Raw genomic sequence first — 23,572 nt, forward strand, 5'->3', positions numbered from 1 at the left:
GTTTCTCCACCATAATTGCTTACGATTTATTTGAAACAACCCAAACATTTTAGTTTTGATTTTTGTTACTTTTGTTGCTTGCTTTTCTTTTGAATTTGAATTTGAATTTGAATCGATTTCGAACTAACGCGAGATTAGCAACCGTAATTGAGGTGACGTGACATTATTAGTAGAGGTTACTGTAGCTTGATTATCCGGACGTCACAATACCTTTAAAAACATAAATGAGGTAACCATAATGTTCTAGCTGAGGGTTGTATAAGAGATCCTGGAGCAGCCCTAGTGCATGTTCCCATTTGAAAAAAAAGTTAACTATCTGATCAGACTACTTGCCAGGAAATTAATCATTTGCAAGATGAGAATTAACGCAGAGAGTAACAGATGTATGGTTGCTTTTGTCGAGATTCAGCTTAAAAACAAGTGAGAAGAAATATCATCAAAACACATACTGATCTTCATTGTAATTTTACATGTTATTCCATGGAGCCTATAAACAAAAGAAGAGGTCTGCAAAATAGCAAGAACCAAAAAATGCACAACTATATCCATCTCACAGGCGAGCATGTGAAAATCCAATGGGCTGGAACTATCAAGCAACATAGCAGAAAAAACTTTGACAATCCATTTGCTAAACTAATCAGAAGACATGCTAGCATATTATCTGCAGAAGTGGTTGTGGCACGTTGTATTTACAATCTGACAGCAGATCACCTGTAGTGCAATTAATGAAAATTTATAGTTATTCCATTGCTTGATTGGCTCACCAGCGAAAGCAACAATCTGCTCCCAGATCGTACCAGCAAGTTATTTAATATATCCTGATAAAAGATGTAATAAAGTTGTGAAATCCTCAACAATCAAGGCTCCTTTCATATGCTACAACAGGACTCACATATATTCAGTACCCACATTAGACAAAGAACTCGAGCTCCTATTGGTCAAGAAGGAAGAATGCTACATTTATATTAATTCAACAAATCCAAAAGTTGAATTTCACATGTTATTCTGCTAAAGATCAACTTGCTCCATATAACTTATGAAGTGTAGACAAAGCTTGCAGTAGTGATTAATTCCATACCCGAGACATGCGAAAAGCATATGTTTGGGTTCTATGCATTGGAAATAGAAGTGTGGGGACATCTAGAACAATTTGTATGTTGCATATTACAGAAGAGCCTCATGCTAATGCAACTGTAGTTAGAGAACAAAGTCTTGGAGGGATGACGCAATAAAACTTAAAGCATAGAAACAAATTACAACACTGTAAAGAAACCAAGAGATTTTCCATGATTTGAAAAAAAAGTGTTGAGGGGCGACTGATGGCGTCGACTTCGGCAGCCAGCAATCCCAAGGTGTAGCATGGTGGGGTAGGCGATGATGTGCAGCCTCGGCCAGCGTAGGGCAGTGGCCGATCGTCGTAGCAGCAGGCGGAGCTCTTGCCTTACCCGTAAAAGAAATCGGCATCATATTGAGATCTAAACTGCACAACACTAATATATGTGAGCCTGTGGAAAATAAGTGCAAGCAAAAGTATCAAGAACTTTGAAGTTTGCTGCAAAAAAATTGATAACATTAAATGGAAGTTCCGCTAGAAGGCTAGAAACGTGTTAAGTTTTGGATTGTTAATATCGAATGTAAAAGGTCCAAGAATATACACAACTGGGCACTGGCACATCAAGAAACATTGTCATTAGCTAAAAGACCGAAAAGATAAACATCGTAGGGAAAAGGTGATTTTTAATATCCTAATATTAGAAATATGAGGAACATTGATGCGATCCTCCAAAAACTGATTGACACCAAATTTTAAATGGATGCATACTTGACACATTCGTTCCATTATGTTGGAAAAAACGGCATAGTGGGAAAAATTGATCAGGCTAAGGCAGAAGGATGCAGAGGCTGCTAAGGGAATCAGAAAAAAATTATCCTTACTAAGGATCTCGCATAATTTTGCATACATAACTGGATTATCTCTATATACTATTAAAGGCGATAAAAAATTTGTTTCTATGACAACAAATTCAAATCTAACTTGAAAGGATGGCGCACAAACCAGTGAAAACCAAATTAAGAACACAAATACTCAAAGAAAATGAACTAAAGCATGAGTAGGAAGTTCATGTCCTGCTCGGCTTGGTCTATCTATTGACGCAAGAAACTATGAACATAGAAAAATTAAATTAGACCCACAAAGTGAATTTGTTTTACTAAGCTTTCGGAAAAAATGTTATACTTCCCTAGATCTTAAGCACCCAGTTTTACGACGACCATCTCCTGTAAAATTCTATGCTCCAAGTTCACAATGACATGGTCCAATTAACGGTCCTTCTTGTCCTTATTCTGTTTCTTATCTGACAAACCACCTCATCTCCCAACTGACTAATATCTGCAAACAATAGGAAGAACAAATTATTACCGCATGACATAGGCAGAAGAAAACACATAACTTAGTCCTAGTTGATGAAGATGCTAGATATTTGCACAAGTGCCCATGTACCTTGGTGTAGAGTGGACATTGTCATACTTGAAGTGTTGCGCTGGATGGCATGCTTACAGCGGCCCATGCAGCTCTGGCCACTGCTTGCGCCACTCTCGCCGACGCTGCTCTGCCACTACCGCAAGCACCGGCCACATGCTCCGCCGCGAGCAGCCAACCAAGATTCTGAATTTTGAAATTATCTTGCCACCTCACACTCACGGCTGGGGAAAAAGACAGTACCCATGCAAACTTTTAGTTCAAACTCATGATAGCAAAGAAACACCATGAAAGATAAAAGACGGCCCGGATGTATTATTTACCAGTTCAACGCACAACCATCTGTCTGTGAACAAAAACAAATTTGGCTTCAGGCCATTGTCGACCATGGTCATGTGGATGCTCTAAATCCCTTACATCATCAAAACGGAGATATTAACACCATTCTTGGTGTGTCAATGACTCCAAAACCGTCAAAAAGAGGAAGACATTCAAACAAATGTCTTTTGTCCCCCCTCCCTTTTGTTCTGCTTTCCCTTCGATCTATACAGCTTCTTCCTCCCAACCTAAACCCCCCTTTTCATCTACTAAGCAGGAAGCCATTTGAAGTGCGAGGAGAGAGAGAGAGAGAGGGAGAGAGTGGGAGAGGGAGGGAGAGGGAGGGATCTAGGATCATACCGAATTGCACTTCCTACCCGAGGCACACATATTCTAGGATACGCGCTGGGCCTCAATGGAGATCGTGGGACCAACAACCATCGTCCGTGATGTGTGCTTCTGGGCAGGCCTAGACCAAGGGACAACGGTCATCTCTCTTCCTCCGTGGCGAGCTCGGCCGCTCCCTAACTCTATCTGTCTCTCATCTGGCACAATGGATCAGAACCTCGGCGACAAGGCGGTGCCGAGCCTGGTGGCCGCGGCGCGCTTACCGCGCGTCGGAGTGGATAGGTCGCGGGCGATGGGGCAGGTGCTGGTGCGAGGAGATCCAGGCGGCGCTGCCGGCGGTGGACGCCGCCGCCACACGGAAGCCCCATCGGGCAAAGAGAGGTGAGGAGGCTAGGGATTGTGTGACGAGGGATGGGGCGTGCGTTGGGTCGTTTTTATTTTTCTGAGGCAGTGTTGGGTGGTTTTCTTCTCTGGTTTTTTCTCGTATGCATGGGCCATCGGCTTTCGGAAAAATCGGTGGGAGGGGAAGGCTATCGAGGGGGGCTGGTGGAGTAGGAACCAACGAACGAACGAACGACACGTACGAACTGCTCCATTAGAAGTAGAGATTGGCATACCACGAAGGCGGTCGGGCAAATGTAGACCTCAGCTGACATTATTGGGTTGGCCATGTAGGCCAATCCTTCTAATTTTGGGGAGGTTTCGTTCAATTTTTTCCTTTTCTTTTTTTCTCTCCTAATTTTCGTTTTCATGTTCTATTTTTCTGTTTAAGCCAACCCATTTATTTTCCTGCCCACGCAGTTGGCAAAACGCTAGTTGTCGCACGTTGTGGCAAATAATCGGAGCTTTGCATAGGGCGCACAAGACTAGGCCGACCCGCTTCATTTTTTCCTATGTTCCGTTTCTATTTTTCTTTTCTGTTTCTAATATTTTCTTTCCCATTTCTTTTCCCATTTTCCCTTTAGTAGTTTATTTTTTCCATTTTTATTTTTTTTGTAAATTCAATATTTCAAAAAAATGTTCAGAATTCCAATTTTGTTCAAAAATTTAAAATAGTCAGAATTCCAAAATTTTGTTCCCATTTAGAAAATATTTATAACCTTAAATTTTTGTTCTTTTTCCAAAAAAAATCAAATTTAAAAAATGCTCCCATTTTCTGGAAAATGTTTTTGTTTCCCAAAATTGTTCAAAAAAATTTAAATGTATATAATAATTTTCCAGATCTGAAAAATATTCTTGTTTTAGTGAAATGTTCTAAATTAAAATTAATGTCCGTGTTAAAAAACCACATTTTCTAAACATGTTCCTATTTCAGTAATTGTTCATACACTCAAAAAATCTTTGTGTTTTATAAAAGTTTCATGATTTCAAAAAATTCTTCCATTTCGAATTTGTTCGTGTTTTTTCAAAAATGTACAATTTTTGTGAAAAATTGTTCGAATTTTTGAAAAATGTTCCGGATTTCAAAATTTGTTCACATTTCCAAGAATATGCGTCAATTCATAATTATTTAAAAAAATCGATCAAAAATGTTTCAAATCTTACGCTGCAGTATGTTATGAAATATTTGTGTTGGCCATGAGTTAGCTAGATGCGTTTGTTTGTTTGAGTGGCTAGTAGCACATGGTTGGGTCTCTGAGGTTGTGAGTTTGATCAATGCATCTTTTTTATATTTTTACTTGCCCCTTAGAAACACAGTTTGTTTCGGTGCCTGCCAGTGGGCTGGCCCAAATGCATATGGTGTGCATTCCACGCGCTATTTGACGAACTAGCGTCTTATAGTAGTTCCCACACAGTTGTCCCAAGAAAAATGTCTCAAAAAAGTTGTCCCAAGAAAAAGGAAATATAATTGCTCTGCCCCCTCAGGTTGAATCGGCCGCACACCCCTACTAGGTCTGCTTCGCATCGACTATCAATCCTCGTCGGGGGAGGCAAAAAAAATTTGCGACCGTAAGGAACCGATCTTGCGACATCCCATCCAGTTCCTCAAGCGGATCCAATTGAGCTAGGTTAGTTCTGGTACATAAAAATACCAGGTTCTCCTATTAAAATAAATATGGATTTTGTGTTTCACATGTGGTCCCCATTTTATTCGTTTGTCCCACGGGTGGGCCGAACTGGACCTATCACGCATTTTATTTCCTGTCGGACGGATGAGACAAAAAATTTACGCCACGAAGGGATTGAACTATGGACCTTCCCTATTATGCCGGTGGACAAAACCAACCTAGATAGCTTGCAATTACGATAGGATTAGCCCCACCTTGAAGCTTTATAAACAGGTTTGCAATTATGATAGGATTAGTCCCACCTTGAAGCTTTATACTAAATCCCACCTATTTTTGTATGTTCATAGGTTGCCTGGAAATAAGGATTTTGTCTAGAAATATGAAAGTTGTTTCAAGAATCATGAGAAAAACGAGAGACTTCATAAATTATTGTCTGTGATAGCTTGCGCGTGCCAATAAAAGAGAATATGCTGGTTGGTTATACAACAACAACAAAGACTATAGTCCCAAACAATTTAGGGTAGGCTAGAGATGAAACCCATAAGATCTCGCAACCAACTCATGGTTCTGACACATGGATAGTAAGCTTCCACGCACCCTGTCCATGGCTAGTTATCTGGTGATACTCCAGTCCTTCACATCCCACTTTATGGACTCCTCCCATGTCAAGTTCGGTCTACCCTGATCTCTCTTGATATTATCGGCACGCTTTAGCCGTCCGCCATGCACTGGCGCTTCGGGAGGCCTGCGTTGAATATGTCCAAACCATCTCAGATGATATTGGACAAGCTTCTCTTCAATCGGCACTACCCCAACTCTATCCCGTATATCATCATTCTGAACTCGGTCCATCCTTGTGTGGCCACACATCCATCTCAACATGTGCATCTCCGTCACACCTAACTGTTGAACATATCACCTTTTAGTCGGTCAACACTCAGTATCATACACATTGCGGGTCAAACCGCCGTCCCATAGAACTTGCCTTTTAGCTTTTATGACACTCTCTTGTCATAGAGAATGCCAGAGGTTTGCCGCCACCTCATCCATCCGGTTTTTATTTGATGATTCACATCTTCATCGATATCCCCATCCTTCTGCAGCATAGACCCCAAATATCTAAATATGCTGTCGGCTATAATTGAAAGAAATTATGGGCACATGCCAATAAAGAGAGTATGTTGGTTTGGCTCCAACTAAAAAAATGTGAGCACGTGAGCACTAAAATAATTAAAGAGAATAAATCCTAATAAAGAAGGGGCATTCATGTCTGGTTATGCGCTGATTATGTTAATGAAACGGGATTTATGCAATGCAATCAGTAATCCATCAGGTTCCGCTGTCATATGAGAGAGTGGTAGAAGCAACCGTGTTCCGAAGGTTGCCGGGCTACCACCAAATGAGGAGGCAGTCACAACCCCGAGACGGAGGCGAACCTGGAGAAAAAAAGGCAAGAGTTGGGTGGTCGCTGCCACGCAACCAACCCTACAATTATCAAGATCTCGTGGGTCAAACATAACCCAGGAGAAAACATCAGCTCCTCACTGCAAAGACTGTTTTTTATGGACACATCAATTATCTCTGTTAGAGTAGTCCTTATGGTATAGGACTTCTAGTCCAAGTCAGTTTTGTACCCCTACCTCAAGTCGGTTTATACCCTCTTATATACTCTTGTATGCCTCACCAAATTAATAAATAAGCAACAGTTTTATTCAGCTTTCATGGTATCAGATACCGGTCCCAGGGTCTAGGGTATGGATCCACCTACGCCGCCGCCGCCCGGCTACTTCGAGCGCTGGGCCGCGCTCATCGCCAAGGCTGCCAACGCTACAGCGGCTTCTCTCTCGGCCCTCACCATAGCTCCACAAAACTACCCTACACCCATCCTTGCCGCACCAATATCTCTTGCCGACACAATCTCCAATGTCAGCCCCTACATCCCCATAGTTCTTGATCTCGCCGCCCACAACTACTACCATTGGAGACATCTCTTCGATCTCCACCTCGGCCACTGCAACCTGCGCTCGCATGTCGCCGCCAACTGTCTTCCCCGCCCCGACGATCCGCAATGGTTGAAAGACGATCTCGCGATCGTCCAGTGGTTCTACACCCGCATCACCACCGAAATCTTCAACATGCTCGATCACGACGGCGCCACCGCTGCCAACATCTGGCACTCCCTCCGTCAGCTCTTCCAAAGCAACACCGATGCTCGGAAAAACACTCTCCACACCAAGCTTCGCAATATGGTGCAAGGAGACGCCCCGGTGAACCTGTTCTGCCAGCGTTTTAAGACCATCGGTGATGAGCTCCGCGAACTCGGCGATACAGTCAGCAACTCACAGCTAATCAACATTGTCGGTGTCGGCCTCAGCGAAGACTTTGACAAGCAAGCCTCATTCATACCGATGATACGGCCTCCTCCTACCTTCGCTGAAGTTCGTTCCCTGCTACAACTCGCGGCGGAAACACAAGCTCGCAAGGACTCTCGCCCCAAGGTCTTTCATGCTGCGGCTCGTCCTCCTCTGTCGTCTACACCAGCGTCGCCTTCCATGCCAGCTCCTGCCGCCGGGCCGTCCGCATCGTCATATGCTCAACCGCCCCCAGGCTGGCACCCTAGTCCGAACTACCGCGGCAAAAACCCTATCTACAGGCCGCCGTCGACTCGTTCGGTTTCGCCTATGACATCACCAGCACCGAGTCCTGCACCACCCACCAGTGCTCCATCTGTGGTTGCATGGCGTCCTCCTCATGATCCTTGGACGGGGCTTGTTCAGGCATGGCCCATGCCCTGGTCCGCTCCATCCGCCCTCGGTGCTCCGCCGACATACTCAGGTGCCTGGCAACCCGGCCTTCGGCCGCCTACTGGTGCTCCCGGGGTTCTCAACCCCCGACAGCCGGCCAATGCCTATCACGCCGCCCCGACGTATGCTCCTTATGGTCATTGCACCACCGACAGCGGCGCCTACTACACACCTCAGCCGTCCCTGCTCCCGATGCCACCCTCACCACAGCCGTCCAATGCCTCTCATGCCGTCCCGACGTATGCTCCTTATGGTCACTACTCCACTGACGGCGGCGCCTACTACACTCCCCAGCCGGCCCTACTGCCTTCACCATCATATACGCCGGCACTGCTCCCGACGCCACCCTCACTTGCGACGCCGAGCTAGGATCAAGATGCTTTTCTCCAAGCCATGAATAACTTTGCCGCACAAGGAAACTCAGGTACGGATTGGATCTTTGATTCAGGGGCCTCTAGTCATATGTCTGCATCTAGTAATTGGTTATCTCATCTTGCACTAAATCTCCTTTCCCTTCCATTACCCTTGGAGATGGATCATCTATTCCTATATATTGTGTTGGTCAGGCTCAACTTCCCTCTTCCACTAAACCTCTTTTACTTCGCGATGTTCTAGTTGCACCCGCCCTCATTAAAAATCTTATTTCTGTTCGCCAATTTACTTGCGACAATCTAGTTTTGGCTGAATTTGACCCTTTTGGTTTATCTGTAAAGGATTACCTGACCAAGGCTGAGATCGCTCACTTCAATAGCTCCGGTGATCTTTATTCTCTTAATGGAGTTCCTGCCGCCACCCCTCCAACATCCATGTTGGCCTCCGTCGATCTCTGGCATCGTCGCTTGGGCCATCCCAACCCTGCCGTCTTAGCTTCTCTGCTTAGTGAATTTACCATACCATGTAATAGGTACTCTCATAATTCTGTGTTTTGCGAGTCATGTCAATTAAGCAAACATGTGCGTCTTCCCTGTAGTTCCTCTAGCTCTTGTAGCACTTATCCCTTTGAATTAATACATTGTGATTTATGGACCTCTCCCATTGCAAGTGTTTCGGGTTTTAAATACTACCTTGTTATCCTAGATGATTTCACTCACTTTGTCTGGACTTTTCCTCTACGCAACAAATCCGAGGTCCATTCTCTCTTTCTTAATTTTCAACGCTATGTGTCTGTTCACTTCTTCCTCCCAATTTGCTTTATCCAATGTGACAATGGTCGCGAGTTTGATAACATTAAAAATCGTACTTTCTTCTTACAACATGGCATCTTGCTAAGGTTCTCATGTCCCTACACATCCCCTTAAAATGGTAAAGCCGAACGTTCTCTTCGCACCCTCAATGATATCGTTCGCACTCTCCTCATTCAATCATCTATGCCTCCCAAGTTTTGGGCTGAAGCCCTACACATGGCCACCTTCCTTCTAAATATTCGCCCTTCTAAAACTAAACCCAACACTACTCCCTATTATTCCCTCTTTATTTCCCATCCCGACTACTCCGCAGTTCGTGTTTTCGGTTGTCTCTGTTTTCCCAATGCCTACGCCACTTCTGTAAATAAATTGTCACCACACTCTATCACATGTGCCTTTCTTGGCTTCTCTGACGAGCACAAAGGCTATCGCTGTCTCGACCTTCACACCGGACACGTTCATGTCTCTCGTCATGTCACGTTTGCTGAGCACATTTTTTCCTTTCTCACAACGCACTACTACACCATCAAACACCCCCTCTCCCCGTCCTTTCCAACTATATACTCCCCTACCTGCTGAGCACAACACACCACCACCACCATTAACACCCGCCATAGCCGATACCAACCCTACCCTCACCCCACCCGAGACGTCCCCAACACCTCCGACCCCTGCTCCCTTCCCACCACCCCCGGCCCCTACTCCCACTCCATCACCCAGCCCTGCTCCTTCGTCCGACTCTTCCGCTGCGCCGGACTCACCCGTACCCACCATATCCCCTCGTGCTATTCCTACAGCAGCCCCGATTAATGATCATCGCATGCGTACTAGGGCCAAATCAGGATTTCATCAACCCCAAAACCGCCTAAACCTTCATACCTCCGTATCTCTCACTTCCCTCCCAAAGAATTACAAAACTGCTCTACTTGATCCCAACTAGGCCGCTGCCATGCAAGAAGAATATAATGCTTTACTTCAAAACAACACCTGGCAACTTGTTCCTCGTCCTCCCAATACAAATATTGTTTCTAGCAAATGGATTTTTCGCCAAAAGTTCCACTCCGATGGGAGCCTCTCACAATATAAAGCCAGGTGGGTTTGTCATGGCTTTTCTCAACAACAAGGAATTGATTACGAAGAAACCTTTTCTCCTGTTGTTAAACCTAGCACCATTTGCACCATTCTTAGTGTTGTTGTCTCCTCTTCTTGGCCTATTCACCAACTTGATGTTAAAAATGCTTTCCTCCATGGTTCCCTTCAAGAAACTGTCTACTGCCAGCAACCTCTGGGTTTTGAAAATCCATCCTTTCCAACTCATGTATGTCTTCTTCAGAAATCTCTCTACGGTCTTAAACAGGCCCCACGAGCTTGGTTTCAACGCTTCTCCTCCTTCATCCAAACAATAGGCTTCACTCCATCTCTCTCCGACACCTCTATTTTTGTGTATCATCAAACTTCTGACACTGCCTATTTACTTCTTTATGTAGATGATATCATTCTTACCGCATCCTCTCAAAAGTTCTTAGATCATATTGTCTCTCTTCTTAGGTCTGAATTTTCTATGACTGACCTAGGACTCCTTCATCATTTCTTAGGCATTGCTGTTGTTCGAGATTCCTCCGGCCTTTTTCTTTCCAACGCCAGTATATTCTTGATCTTCTTAATCGTGCTGGTATGCTTGACTGTCAATCATCTCGCACTCCTGTCGATACTAGTTTTAAACTTTCGGCTACCGGTGAACCCTTTTCCGATCTTACTCTCTATCGTAGCCTAACAGGTGCTCTCCAATATCTCACCATTACTTGTCCTGAAATCTCTTTTGCTGTTCAACAAGCATGTCTCTATATGCATGATCCCCGGGTTCCTCACTATAATCATGTTAAACGCATTCTTCGGTATCTAAAAGGAACTCTCAATCATGGTCTCCACCTCAATAATTCTTCTCCAAACTCACTTACCGCATACTCTGATGCAGACTGGGCTGGTGGTCCTGACACTCGAAGGTCCACTTCCGGTTTTTGTGTTTTTCTTGGTAACAATTTGATTTCTTGGTCTTTGAAAAGACAGGTTACAGTCTCACGTTCGTCGGCCGAGGCTGAGTATCGCGCTGTGGCACATGTCGTTGCAGATACAATATGGATTCGACAGTTACTCTCTGAGCTACACATGCCTATTGAGCAGGCCACTATTGTCTACTGTGACAACATATCAGCAGTCTACATGACCGGCAATCCAGTTCAACACCGACGCACAAAGCATATTGAGATTGATATTTATTTTCTTCGTGAAAAGGTTGCTCTTGGTCAGGTTCGGGTGCTCCATGTTCCCTCTACGGCTCAGTTTGCTGACATTTTCACCAAGGCACTGCCTACTAAGCCGTTTCAAGATATATGTTTCAGTCTCAATGTGGTCGAGCCTGCCGTTGATACCGCGGGGGGATGTTAGAGTAGTCCTTATGGTATACGACTTCTAGTCCAAGTCAGTTTTGTACCCCTACCCCAAGTCGGTTTGTACCCTCTTATATACTCTTGTATGCCGCACCAAATCAATAAATAAGCAACATTTTTATTCAGCTTTCAATCTCTACCGTTTCTTCTCACAAAAAACATTCTCTCCCATTGCAACGCATGGGCAGATGTGCTAGTAATACTTACATACTGCAATTCATGGTACGTATGATTTTGCAACCATTGGACATGCTACCAACCTTTTCTTTATTACTTATATATGAGCGCCACACTAGTTGTCAAACACACTAAAGCACTCTAGTCGATTCTAGAGCACACTTTCCATCCCATGCATATAAAGCATCAAAAGAAGCAAAGATATCCTGTGCAAACGAGAGCTTGCGCACTTGCCAAAAAGCCACGGGCCTCCTATTACAATAAAGGGTAACAAAAGCTTTGTCGTGCCGTTTTTTGGTTTCGAGATTAATTCTATTTTTCTTTCAAGAGTTACTATAGTAATTCATATTTCATGCATACCGGCATACCACGGAGGGAGTCGAGCAAACGTGGACCTCGGCATACATTATTGGGTTGGCCATGTAGGCCAATCTTTACAGTTTTGGGAAGGTTCTGTTCAATTTTTTTTTCTTTTCTTTTCTTCTCTGCCGGTATTCTTTTCCATGTTCTATTTTCTGTTTATTTTTATATTTATTTTGTTTATATTCTTAAATTAGTGATATCTTTCATATATGTTATTTTTCTAAATCAGTAACAACATTTAAATTCTTCTACCTTTTGAAATTTATAAATGTTTTCAACAAACTGAGAATATATTGTAATAACCCATGATTTTTTAAATTTGCAAATAATTTTTAAATCCACGAAAATTATTTAAAATTCATGACCATTTTTAAAATACAGTGAAAATTATAAAATTTATCAATATTTTTTAAACCACGAGTATATTTTCATATCCATGAATAATTTATAAATTTATGACATTTTTTAAATTCATAAAAGTTTTCTGGAAATTCACAAAAAAATTACCTTATTGTTGTTAATTTGTTTTAATAGAATTTCGGTCCGCATACTATCATGTCGAACTAATGACCCAACCAGACCCTTACAGTCGGAGTCCACTTCGATGAAATAACTTTGGAGCTCTCCTAGACCTCTATTCCTAGGGAGCTTGTTTTATTTTTTCTCTTTTTTAATTCATGAATATTTTTCAAGTTTATAGATATATTTTGAAATTCAGGAAAATAATTAAATAATTAAATATTTGTATTCATAAATTTTTATTTCAAAATTGTGAACAATTTCACTTTCAGATTTTTTTAAAATTTTAGAATATTTTTAAAGCTATGAACATTATTAAAAAATCTTAACCATTTGTAAAGGATCATGAACAATTATAAAACTTGTGAACATTTTTTAGAACCATGAATATATATTTCATGTCCATGAAGAATTTATGAATTTACAAACTTCGTTCAAATTCATGAATATTTTAAAAAAATTGTGAACATTTTTGGAATTTCAAAAATATTAAAATGTCAACAGATTATCAGTTCCGATACTGTCATGTGGGACCCATGATCCAACTAGACCCTTAAAGGTGGGATTCAATTTGAGGAAAAAACGTTGGAGCTCGGCTAGGCCTCTATTCCTAGGGAGCTTAGTAATTGTTCGCAATAAATGAAATACCTAAATACTATTTTAATAAAGTGTTTTAATAGAATATTGGTTCTGATACTGTCATTTGGGGCCCACGGTCCGACCAAACTTTGTAGCTCTCCTAGGCCTTTAGGGTATCTCCAACGCCGACTTGTAAATTTCTCCGGTATATATCCGTTTTTCTGTCCGGACGTGGTCCGTGAACATGATATGGGAAAAGTCCAACATACATCAACCAACAACCATGAATCTCCTATTCTTAGAGTAGAATGGTGCGGTACCAAAGAAATATTGCAGATCAAGGAAAAAAAGGGCAAACAATTAGAAAAAGGGGAAACCCTACCTGATTAAAGGTGAAAGTTGATTTTCCCCCCTAATGGCGTAAGGTAACACAATGGTTTAGGATGTCCTGAATCTCATATACGCAGAGACTGAAGTTTGAGCCAATCGCTGAATTTCCCTTTCTCAAATAATAATTTGACTATCTTGCACAGCTGCACCACGTGAAGATAAAACTACCCAAGATTTTTTTTCCACTTTACTGGCAACAACAAAGATAAGATGTCAAACAGCTCTATCCAGTATAATAACACTGAAAGTAACTATCTTATGACTCGAAGGAGCTGCAGGTGCTGATGAATCTGTCTAAGAAGAAACTACTGACACTTCTGTAGTGTTGGAGCGTTGTTCTATGCATGAGCCAACTAAATTTAGTCAAACACCTTGAGCCAAGAACCACCGGTTCAGCATACGAGTCACACACCCTATAGTATTGATATGCTAAGATATTTTGGTGTAAATAGAATATTGTTCTGACGTTAATGAATTATCACAGTTCAAAGAGTACAAATGAAGGATGACTGACCATAAACATTAGCCTAGTTTGGCAACAACATTTTTCAAAACCATAATATCCCAAAACCTAAGTATTTCAATACATGGGCAATGAATACTTCAGTTTCTAAAAATCATAATTTTTCTCAGTTTTGATGAAACTGCCGAGTCGTTTGGCAATTGGCTGTTTTTCTCTGTTTTCTTTGGTTTGCATCGACTGTTACGTTGTTGCATGCATATTCAGCTACACTCAGGGATCAGCTTGTACTAATAGCTACCGTATGCATTCAGGAGTATATGCTAAGATCTGCAGTAGAGTTATCTCTTGTAATCAATCAAAGACCGAGGTAGTTAACACATGCACTAAAGGTCGACGTCTGCAGCTCGTGCGTCCATGTGTTTTCAACTGGCGGCTAAGTCGTCTTTTGTATGCGTACGCCCACCTCTAGCCAGACGTATCGATGGGCTAGCTATCGATTTATGCATCATAGGCGTTGATGCCCAGAAGTTGGACACAGGGAGATCAAGCAGCCTGCGCTTTCTCGGTTTAAAAAAAAAGAGGTCAGCGCCTCTTTTTTATATACTGCAAAAATACCACAGTTTTAAAGATACCATGTTTTGTTAAACTGCAGTATTTTTTTCATCAAAATGACTCAAAATATTGAATACCACCGACATCAAGGCACCGGCGTTCTGGAAGAACTCGCAGACAGCGGCCGGGTCAGGCCACCACCAGCGTGGGGGCTTGGTAAAGCTTCCCGAAATGGTCGTCACTGCCGTCTCTTCAGCGGTCCAGAAGCTGTCGGTGGCGGCTTCCCCGTCGTTGTCCGCCATGACTGGGGCGGAACAGCCCGTCCACAGCTGCCAGGTGGGCGGCCATGGGCTGGGGTCAGGGGCCGCCCAGGAGGGGGGGGGCCTTCTCTGACTGGGCTGTGCGCCGAGCACGGCCGGGACGTCGACGACAGCGGCAAGGTGCTGCCAACGGTGTCAGCTGGCCAGGAGGGTCAGCTGGCTCTCCTGGAATCCAATGATGGAGTGCAGCCGGCCATGGCTGCTGCTGCTGCTCTGAAGGGACTGATCAGAGTTGAAGATGGGCAAGATCAAGGCTCGGTTGATGGTGTTGGACATATGAAAGGTCCGGTGACTGAAGGTGGCAGTGTGGCCGGGTCTGTTGACGCTGCTCCGTATCGTCTCTCTGACCCCGTGGGGGAGGGAGTGACTGCTCAACCTGGAGCCGAAGCTCGGCTGGGCACCAAGGTGGACGTGGTTGCCGGGGGTGGCGAACAGGGCCTGGCTGCCTCCGGTGGCTCGACGAAGTTGGCGTGCTGGAGAAGGCTTCACAGAGAGGAGCAGGAGAAACGGGCCGTCGTTCAGGCAGCGTGTGTGAAGCACGTACAGTTTGGGGTCCCAACCCCTCCGAACAGTGGCAGCGACCTGTCCGGTCGCAAGGCCGCCTTTGCTGATATTTTGGAGAGCTCGACGGGCAACAAGAAAAGATGTTTGGAAGACCAAGACCTTGTTCTTACTTTTGATAGTATTAGTGTTGAGAGCTTTGAGTGGAGGGGAGCCGGTGTGGTCCTTCCAGCTTGTAAGAAGGTGTGTGGGGAGAGAGTGGAGGCTCAGGTAGATATAGATGGGAATATGATTCATGTAACAAAAGAGGTAGATGGGGGAGAGGAGGAAGTTCAGGGTAAGAGGAGAGAGTCTGTGGGGGAAGGAAAAGAGGATGGGGTGTCTGCAAAGATAGCAACCGACCCGGGGGCTGTCAGTCAACTGACGGGCGCGTCTGATGTCGCCCGTCAGGAGCCATGAAAATGCTTAGCTGGAACTGTTAGGGGCTGGGTCGGCCTCGCACAGTTCAAGAATTAGTCTATCTCAATAAATCTTACCGGCCCAATGTTATCTTTCTTTCTGAAACAAGGCAAAATAAAGAATATGTTGAGAGTTTAAGGTATAGGTTGGGCATGCAAAATGTGTTTACTGTTTCAGTTAAAGGTAAAGGTGGTGGCTTAGCTGTGTTTTGGGATGAGTGTTTTACTATGGAGTTAAAAAAATTTGGTGAGCATTTTATTGACATGTATATCTCAAATAGTGATGGGTCAAAATGCAAATGCACTTTTGTTTATGTAGAACCGAAGGCAAGTCAAAGGTATGTCATGTGGGAGCTCCTGAGACGGGTAAAATCTCTTGGCTTTGGTCCATGGTTTTTGGTGGGTGATTTTAATGAAGCAATGTGGCAGCATGAGCATTTTTCCCGGCATAAGAGGTCTTCTAAGCTCATGGCAAACTTCCGCGAGATTCTTTCAGAATGCAATCTATTTGACTTGGGCTTTCATGGGTTGCCATGGACCTATGATAATAAGCAGGAAGGTAATCGCAACGTGAAGGTTCGGCTTGATCGGGCGGTGGCATGTCCTCAATGGTCTGCTATGTATCCCCACTGCAAGGTCTCACATATTATATCTTCCAGGTCAGACCACTATCCTCTGTACATTCAGTTGCTGGGAATCGACCTAATGTCTCTGTTAATAAGCATTTGAGATATGAATCATATTGGGAGCGGGAGAGTAAAGCATTGGATGATCATATCAGAAATTGCTGGAATAAAAGTACGCAAGTAAGGGATCTTCAGGATGTGGCAAGTAATTTGGATAAATTAATGACATCCCTACATTCATGGAGCAGGGTTCACATTGGTTATCTCCCAAAGAAACTTGATGCTGCCCGCAAAAGATTGAATGGTCTATTTAAAAGAAGTGATAAGGCGGCTGTTTTGGAGAGAAAGGAAACTCTTCTGGAGATGGATGAGCTCCTTATTAAGGAAGAAATCATGTGGAAGCAGAGGTCCTATATTGACAAAATGATATTGGGGGATCGTAATACAAGTTTTTTTCAGAGAAAGGCCTCATGGAGAGCAAAGAAAAATAATATTTCTGCACTTAAGAGGAGTGATGGGTCTCTTACGGAGAATATGGAAGAAATCAAAGGTATCACTAATACGTTTTTTCAGAATCTGTATACTTGTGATTCTAATGTTGACCCTTCTCGTATCATTTCGATTGTCAAACCTCTCGTCAATGATGATATGAATGTGGAGCTTTGTAAACCTTTTTCGGAGGAAGAGATTAGTAATGCCCTTTTCCAAATTGGTCCGCTAAAGGCTCCTGGCCCGGATGGTTTTCCAGCTAGATTTTTCCAGAGAAATTGGGGATTAATGAAGGAGGATATTGTAAGGGCAGTCCAACAATTCTTTATCTCAGGTGTTATGCCGATGGTATAAATGACACCACTATTGTTCTTATTCCTAAAGTGAAGAATCCCCGGTCCATCAAAGACTTTAGACCGATCAGCCTCTGCAATATCATCTACAAAATCATATCGAAGTGTCTGGTGAATAGGTTGAGACCCCTCTTGGATGGTATGATTTCTCCCACTCAGAGTGCCTTTATTCCTGGCCGGTTAATTTCTGATAACGTGCTTATTGCTTTTGAATGTATTCACTCGCTGAGTACGTTGAAAGATAAGCGTGGAGAGTTTTGCGCTTACAAGTTGGACTTGGCAAAAGCGTACGATCGTGTGGACTGGCAATTTCTTAAAAGTATGCTTGGGGCTCTTGGTTTTGCGCCAACATGGATTAATTGGATCATGACTTGTGTTACTTCTGTGAAGTTTTCGGTGCGGTTTAATGGACAACTATTGGAACCTTTTTACCCATCGTGTGGACTCAGGCAAGGGGATCCTTTATCTCCTTATTTGTTTCTATTTCTGGCTGAGGCTCTCTCTTTGTTGTTAAAGGACGCTTGTGAGAAAGGTGTTCTTAAAGAGTTTAAGCTTACAAGACAAAGGCCTGGTATATCTCACTTATTGTTTGCGGATGATAGCCTTCTTTTTTTCAAGGGTCCATTGATCAAGCCTTAACTGTTAAAACTATTATGTCGGATTATGAGAAAGGAACCGGTCAGCTTCTTAGTCCGGATAAGTGCTCCATTAAATTTGGCAAAAAGTGCAGTATGGAGGATCAGGTGTCCACGATGGTTATTCTAAATATTACTGCTGAATGTTTTGAGGATAAGTATCTTGGTCTTCCGGTGCTAGAGGGTAGAATGAAGGTTGGGAAATTCCAGTCGACCAAAGATAAGGCTTTAAAAAGAGCGTCAGATTGGATTGAAAAGTATGCTTCTATTGGTATTAAGGAATCTCAAATCAAGGCTGTTTTGCAAGCGCTCCCAGTTTATGCCATGGGACTTTTTAAATTTCCAGTCTCGTTATGTGAGGAGTTAGCTCAGATTATAAGAAATTTCTGATGGGGAGACGAAGAGGATAGGAGGAAAACCCACTGGTTAGCTTGGGACAAACTTACAAAACCAAAAGGACAGGGAGGCATGGGGTTCCGTGACCTAAGATTATTTAACCAAGCGCTGTTAGCTAAACAGGCCTGGCGTTTATTGGTTTACCCAGAGTCGTTGTGTGCTAAGATTTTGAAGGCAAAGTATTATCCCAATGGTCACATCTTGGATACAGTTTTCCCGCAAGCCACATCCGTGAATTGGCAAGGTATCATGCATGGTCTGGAACTGTTAAAACAAGGGGTCATATGGAGAGTGGTCGATGGTAAAAATGTTAACATTTGGAGAGATAACTGGCTCCCAAGAATTTCAGGAAAAATTACAGCTAAAAATCATCGAACTAGACTGAAGTGGGTGTCAGAATTATTCATGAGCGGGACGAGAAGATGGGATGAAAATTTGATTAGGCATTCATTCTTTCATCATGATGCCGAAGAGATCCTAAACATACGCATTCAGTCTGTAGGAGAAGGTGATCTAGTTGCTTGGCACTACGAGAAAAGTGGTATGTTCTCTGTGAAAAGTGCGTACAGACTGACTTTAAATCTCAAGGACAATAGGGGTGAGACAGGAATATCCAGTGCTGCTGTTAATGAGGAAAGAAGACTGTGGGACGTTATTTGGAAGGCTAAGGTTCCGCAAAAAATTAGAATTTTTGCTTGGAGAGCTGCAACCAACAGTTTGGCGGTTCAGGTGAATAGAGTGACTCACCATCAAACGGTCTCCAGTATGTGTACTATATGTGGAGTTCAGGATGAAAATATCTTCCACGCTCTGGTGACCTGCCCTAAGGCGCGTGCTTTGCGTATCGCCTTGGGGGATGTGTGGAATATTCCGAGGGAGGAGTTGTTCAGATTTACGGGGCCAGACTGGCTTCTCATCCTGCTTGACCAATTGGGGTCTCCGGTATGCGAGCAAGTGTTATTTATGTTCTGGAGAGCTTGGCATCTGAGGAGCGATTTGATTTTTGGAAGAGGGAAAGAATCGGTGAATGCGTCTGTTATTTTCGTGGATAATTATTGGAAGACTTTCTCCACTTCCAACGCTCGTGTGCAAGTGGACCAAAGCACCAAAGGGAAGGGGGTGATGGGGAATGGGGAGATTCTTAGTCTGCAAAAAGAAAATGATCGTGCTGTTTGGAAGCCTCCAGAGCGGGAGTATATTAAGATAAATGTTGATGCTAGTTTTGTGGAGAGCTTGAGATCTGCTAGCGTTGGGGTTGTCGCTAGGAATCATCTGGGAGAAGTCCTGGTGTCTTTTTGGGATTTTATTCGAATGTGCTCCGGAGCGGAGGAGGCGGAACTTCGTGCATGCCTCGCCGGGCTGTACATTGGTATTTCTCTTCACAAACCAATTATCTTGGAAACTGACTGCTCATTTGCTGCATCTTTCCTAGCGAAAGAAACTGTTGATAGGTCTCCTTATGTGGATCTAAAAATGGAAGCGATCAACGCCTCCAAGTTTATTGTTGATCTCAAGATTGTTAAGATTGATAGGCAGGCTAATAAAGCGGTGCATGAGATAGCAAAATTTAGTTTTAATACCATGTCTGATGGTATTCTGTGTAATTCTGTTCCGCCCTGCATGGCTAATTATGTAATGAACGATTGTAAGACTATTGTTATTTGATCAATATATGGGTGGAGGTTTTAAAAAAAAAATTGAATACCAAGGTTTTTACAAAAACCACAGTATTCCTAAAAAACTACAAAAATACTTTGGCTCCTAAACGCACCCTAACAGTATGTGAACTACTCCTTTGGCGGTTGTGCAGATGTCGCGTCATTTTGGTCCTTTCTTCTATACAGAGACATGCATTTTGACTCAATTTTGAGGAAAGAACTGCTCAGCCAATGATGTTCCTACCAACGAATTTATTTTTTGCTGCATATGTAGAAAACAATGTTCCAATAGCTCATCCTACAAGTAATTCTCGCTTGGATGTAAAAACTGCTTCATAGGAACACATTCATGCCAATTATGCAGACATCACACGCCGGTATAATATTTTCCAAACAGGGTAATGCATTTTATTTAGACAGCGGCCACTCGTATAAAGGATACACAAATAGTGCAAAGGCAAAAAAAATTTATTTCTATAAGTATCGCTGCCATATACAAATGCAGCTACAATTTTGAAAAGTAATCATACTAACTGAAATGGTCATAAGCAAGGTGAGAAATAGTGGCGCAAATCGCTGCAGCTACGAAGAAAAAGTGCCGTTCCAATCTCGCTGTGGTATGTGGATGTGTTTTGCTAAGGGCGCCAAAAACATCAGTTTTGGCCATTTAGGTGTCCAAGCCACTCAGATCAATAAGACCATATAAACGACAATGGGAGAAACAGTCACACAACTCTGACAACTCCATTGTCTAAATTGGGAGAGCACAGATGCAATACTGCACGGAAACTATAGAAAAATAAAAACACGGAATATGGATGTGATGTAGCAACCTACATGGGCAATGAAATACAGATGTTCCAACAAAAGCAAACATCAAATATTACAAATATTATCCAAGGATTTCCCAAACTGTGAAATGAGAACGCAAGAGCTGAGAGTATCTCAAAGGAAATCAACGTCATGGCATCGACACGATGATCTATCAAAGGGATCGCTAATAGTCAGATCATGGATGTGCCCAATATGTATCTCGTCTCCGTAGTAAGAGTCACAACTAAAATTAAACTGAGCACCTTGAGAAACCCTGTTATCCAGTTGTAGTTTTCTGTGCTGGCCAGCTCTCCATTCAGAAATGTATTTCTTTCGATTTATTGCAGTGCGTGATGCAAACTCCATATGTTCTAACACTTTTGCATTCAAAAGAAAGAACCTTGCAAAATCAACATCTCTAGGTGTTCCTTGATAGTTTATCAGCACTACTTTTTTGAGATGGAGCTCCAAACATTCAATATAGCCAAGTGGAAAATTGTGTCGTGCTCTTTTTGATGCCCCAGTCCGATATAACTGAAATATGATTTGTAGTTAGTTTGGGATATGGTCCGAAATAGGGATGATTGGCTGATGGCACAAGAAGAAATTGAAGCAACTAGCCATGATGTAAAGAGGACGATAAAGTAGATCGATGGTTAAAAAAAATCTCACCAAGACATATAACTTCTCCAAGCAAGGAAAGAATGTCACAAAGTCAATGGCATCATCGACACTTGGAGGGGAAATGCGCAGAACCAACACTTTAACGGCTCGCACCACATTCATCAAATTGACAGCGAGAAATCCCTAAATTAAGCAATACACACAAATGGTTAGCACGAGAATCTGAAAGGCATAACACAAAAATTAATGGCCGTGGCTACCTGAAGAACATTTGTTTCAAGCTTGCCTTTGGTGAACCCTTCTGGCAGAGAACCCAGGAAGTCCAGTTTGGGTGCGCAAAGCACACGGACTGATAGGTCACAATCTAGTCCAGACAGGAACAACTTTTCTAGGAGAGGGGCATCCTCAACAATGACTTCTTGCAACAATTCATCCGGTTCATTTGGCCAACCAGACCACACACCTAGCCTCCTAAGGGTGGACGAGTTGACCCGAACACCACGGACACCATCCAATTCACTAAGCACCAAGCTCTCCAGTGCAGTGCATCCAGCAAGAACACGGTGGAGGACGACCTCCGAGACGACGACACCTTTAAGTGTGAGCTGCTTGAGTTTGGGGAAATGTAGATCGCCGGCCAATGTGGCCGCAGAGGGGAAATGGATCATGTAGCCGGTGCACTTGATGCTGAGGATGTGGAGGGCGGGTAAAAACTGGAGCACGGACGGCGGCAGTGCATATGGAACCTCCTCCCTTGGCACTAGCCAAAGTTCCTTGCCGATTTCCTTGCGGTTTTGCCACAGATCGAACTCAGAGAGGCCTTTGAAGGCTGGTGACTGGAGCCAGCCGTTCAGTAATGGGGAGACATAGTCAGATTTGTAGCCGTACCAGGTAAGGGAGAGCCGGCGGCAGGGCGCCTGGTGGTCGGTGAGAATGCGGGAGACGAGGCTGGAGGGGGCGGGCTCGTCTTCGCGGCGGAGAACGACGCCGAGGTTGAGCGGGGCGGAGCGGAAGAGGGGGCGCCACCTGGTGGAGAGGATCTGGGTGCGGGCGCCATCCTTGGTGGGGAGGAGCGAGATGATGCGCCGGAGAACGTTGACATGGAGGTCGCTGATCAGCTCGGGACCTTCCCCGACTTCGCGCTTGTCGTTCGCCGGTGGTGAGACGCCGGCGACCAACTCGGCCTCCTGCCATTTTCGCTTTTTGGCTCTGCGGGTAGTCATCGCCGCCGCCCGGGGAAAGAGGAGGCCGCGTGTTGTTTTTGTTGGCAAAATGGTGTGTAGAATTTGGGGGTAGAGATCGTTTCTTTTCCTCTCTTCCGAAGAGAACAAAATACTCTAGAAGAGTGAAGGACAATAAAAGATCTTTCTTTAGCCTCTCAGCTGTAATTTGTCACAAAAAAAGGTTTTCAGGATCTTATCATTTTCTAATTGATTTTTGCAAAAAATAATAATCTATTTTTAGGAGAGAATTCGTTTCTAATTTTTTTCGAGAGAATTCTTTCTTTTAACACGGTATAGACACAAGCGCTCATATAAACGCGTATACACTCGACCCTGACTTGAACCCTGCTGGGCTGGAATACCACTGTCCACCGAGTGAAGTCTATTTTAAACCTTGAATTCATAAGGGTTGTCGGAATTGAACCCCGAACTCTTGATCCCTGAAATCGATACTCTAAACTCACCGATCCCAGTCAATCCCGACCCAGATCCATGTAGACTAATTTGGCAGGCTAGAAAAATGACACCCCCGCCCGGGATTGCACTCCGCTGTCACTGACTATATGGTCCACGTGTCATATTCATCCACTCCAATGATCCTTCGCTCTCTCTCCCAAGAACTGTGGCGGTCGTTTGACAAACATGACGACTGGCGTGTGCTGTGGTAAGCCTAACCAGCTAGCGTACACATACGTGCCCCTCGTTGTCAACTAAAAAAACGCACCCCTCGTCGTGGCCTTCTATCCAGCATCATCAGCCACTGCTATACAAGTCCAGTGGATCCACCACAACCTTTCTGGAATCATGCGTACCCCAGATGGAGGCATATGCATGCACACCACTT

The 23,572-nt window shown here is 43.6% G+C and overlaps 1 protein-coding gene and 1 long non-coding RNA gene across 3 annotated transcripts; both read right to left on the reverse strand.

Annotated features, from left to right (window-relative positions):
* Positions 1–1,087: 1,087 nt before the first annotated feature.
* LOC125524136 lies at positions 1,088–3,622 on the reverse strand. 2 transcript variants are annotated; one of them, XR_007290563.1, is made up of 3 exons: positions 2,803–3,584; positions 2,501–2,703; positions 1,088–2,389 (listed from the first exon to the last, which is right to left on the reverse strand). It is a non-coding gene; the product is annotated as an uncharacterized LOC125524136 (long non-coding RNA). The 2 variants fall into 2 exon arrangements; XR_007290562.1 differs by having other exon boundaries at positions 2,501–3,622.
* A 17,198-nt stretch (positions 3,623–20,820) lies between these two features.
* On the reverse strand, positions 20,821–22,789 carry LOC125520825 (F-box/LRR-repeat protein At5g35995-like). The gene is made up of 3 exons (XM_048685854.1): positions 21,766–22,789; positions 21,554–21,688; positions 20,821–21,415 (listed from the first exon to the last, which is right to left on the reverse strand). The coding sequence occupies exons 1-3, from the start codon at positions 22,726–22,728 to the stop codon at positions 21,014–21,016; spliced, it is 1,500 nt and encodes a 499-aa protein (XP_048541811.1). The 5' UTR covers positions 22,729–22,789; the 3' UTR covers positions 20,821–21,013.
* Positions 22,790–23,572: the final 783 nt, after the last annotated feature.

Source organism: Triticum urartu, chromosome 7, assembly GCF_003073215.2.
Source record: "Triticum urartu cultivar G1812 chromosome 7, Tu2.1, whole genome shotgun sequence".
In the NCBI taxonomy this organism is placed as follows: domain Eukaryota; kingdom Viridiplantae; phylum Streptophyta; class Magnoliopsida; order Poales; family Poaceae; genus Triticum; species Triticum urartu.

Coding starts and splice junctions, on each gene's coding strand:
- LOC125520825 (XM_048685854.1), bottom strand. CDS start 22,728: ATGACTACCCGCAGAGCCAAAAAGCGAAAATGGCAGGAGGCCGAGTTG. Junction 21,689..21,765: donor TTGAAACAAATGTTCTTCAG/GTAGCCACGGCC, acceptor TGCTTAATTTAG/GGATTTCTCGCTGTCAATTT. Junction 21,416..21,553: donor TGGAGAAGTTATATGTCTTG/GTGAGATTTTTT, acceptor ATCATATTTCAG/TTATATCGGACTGGGGCATC.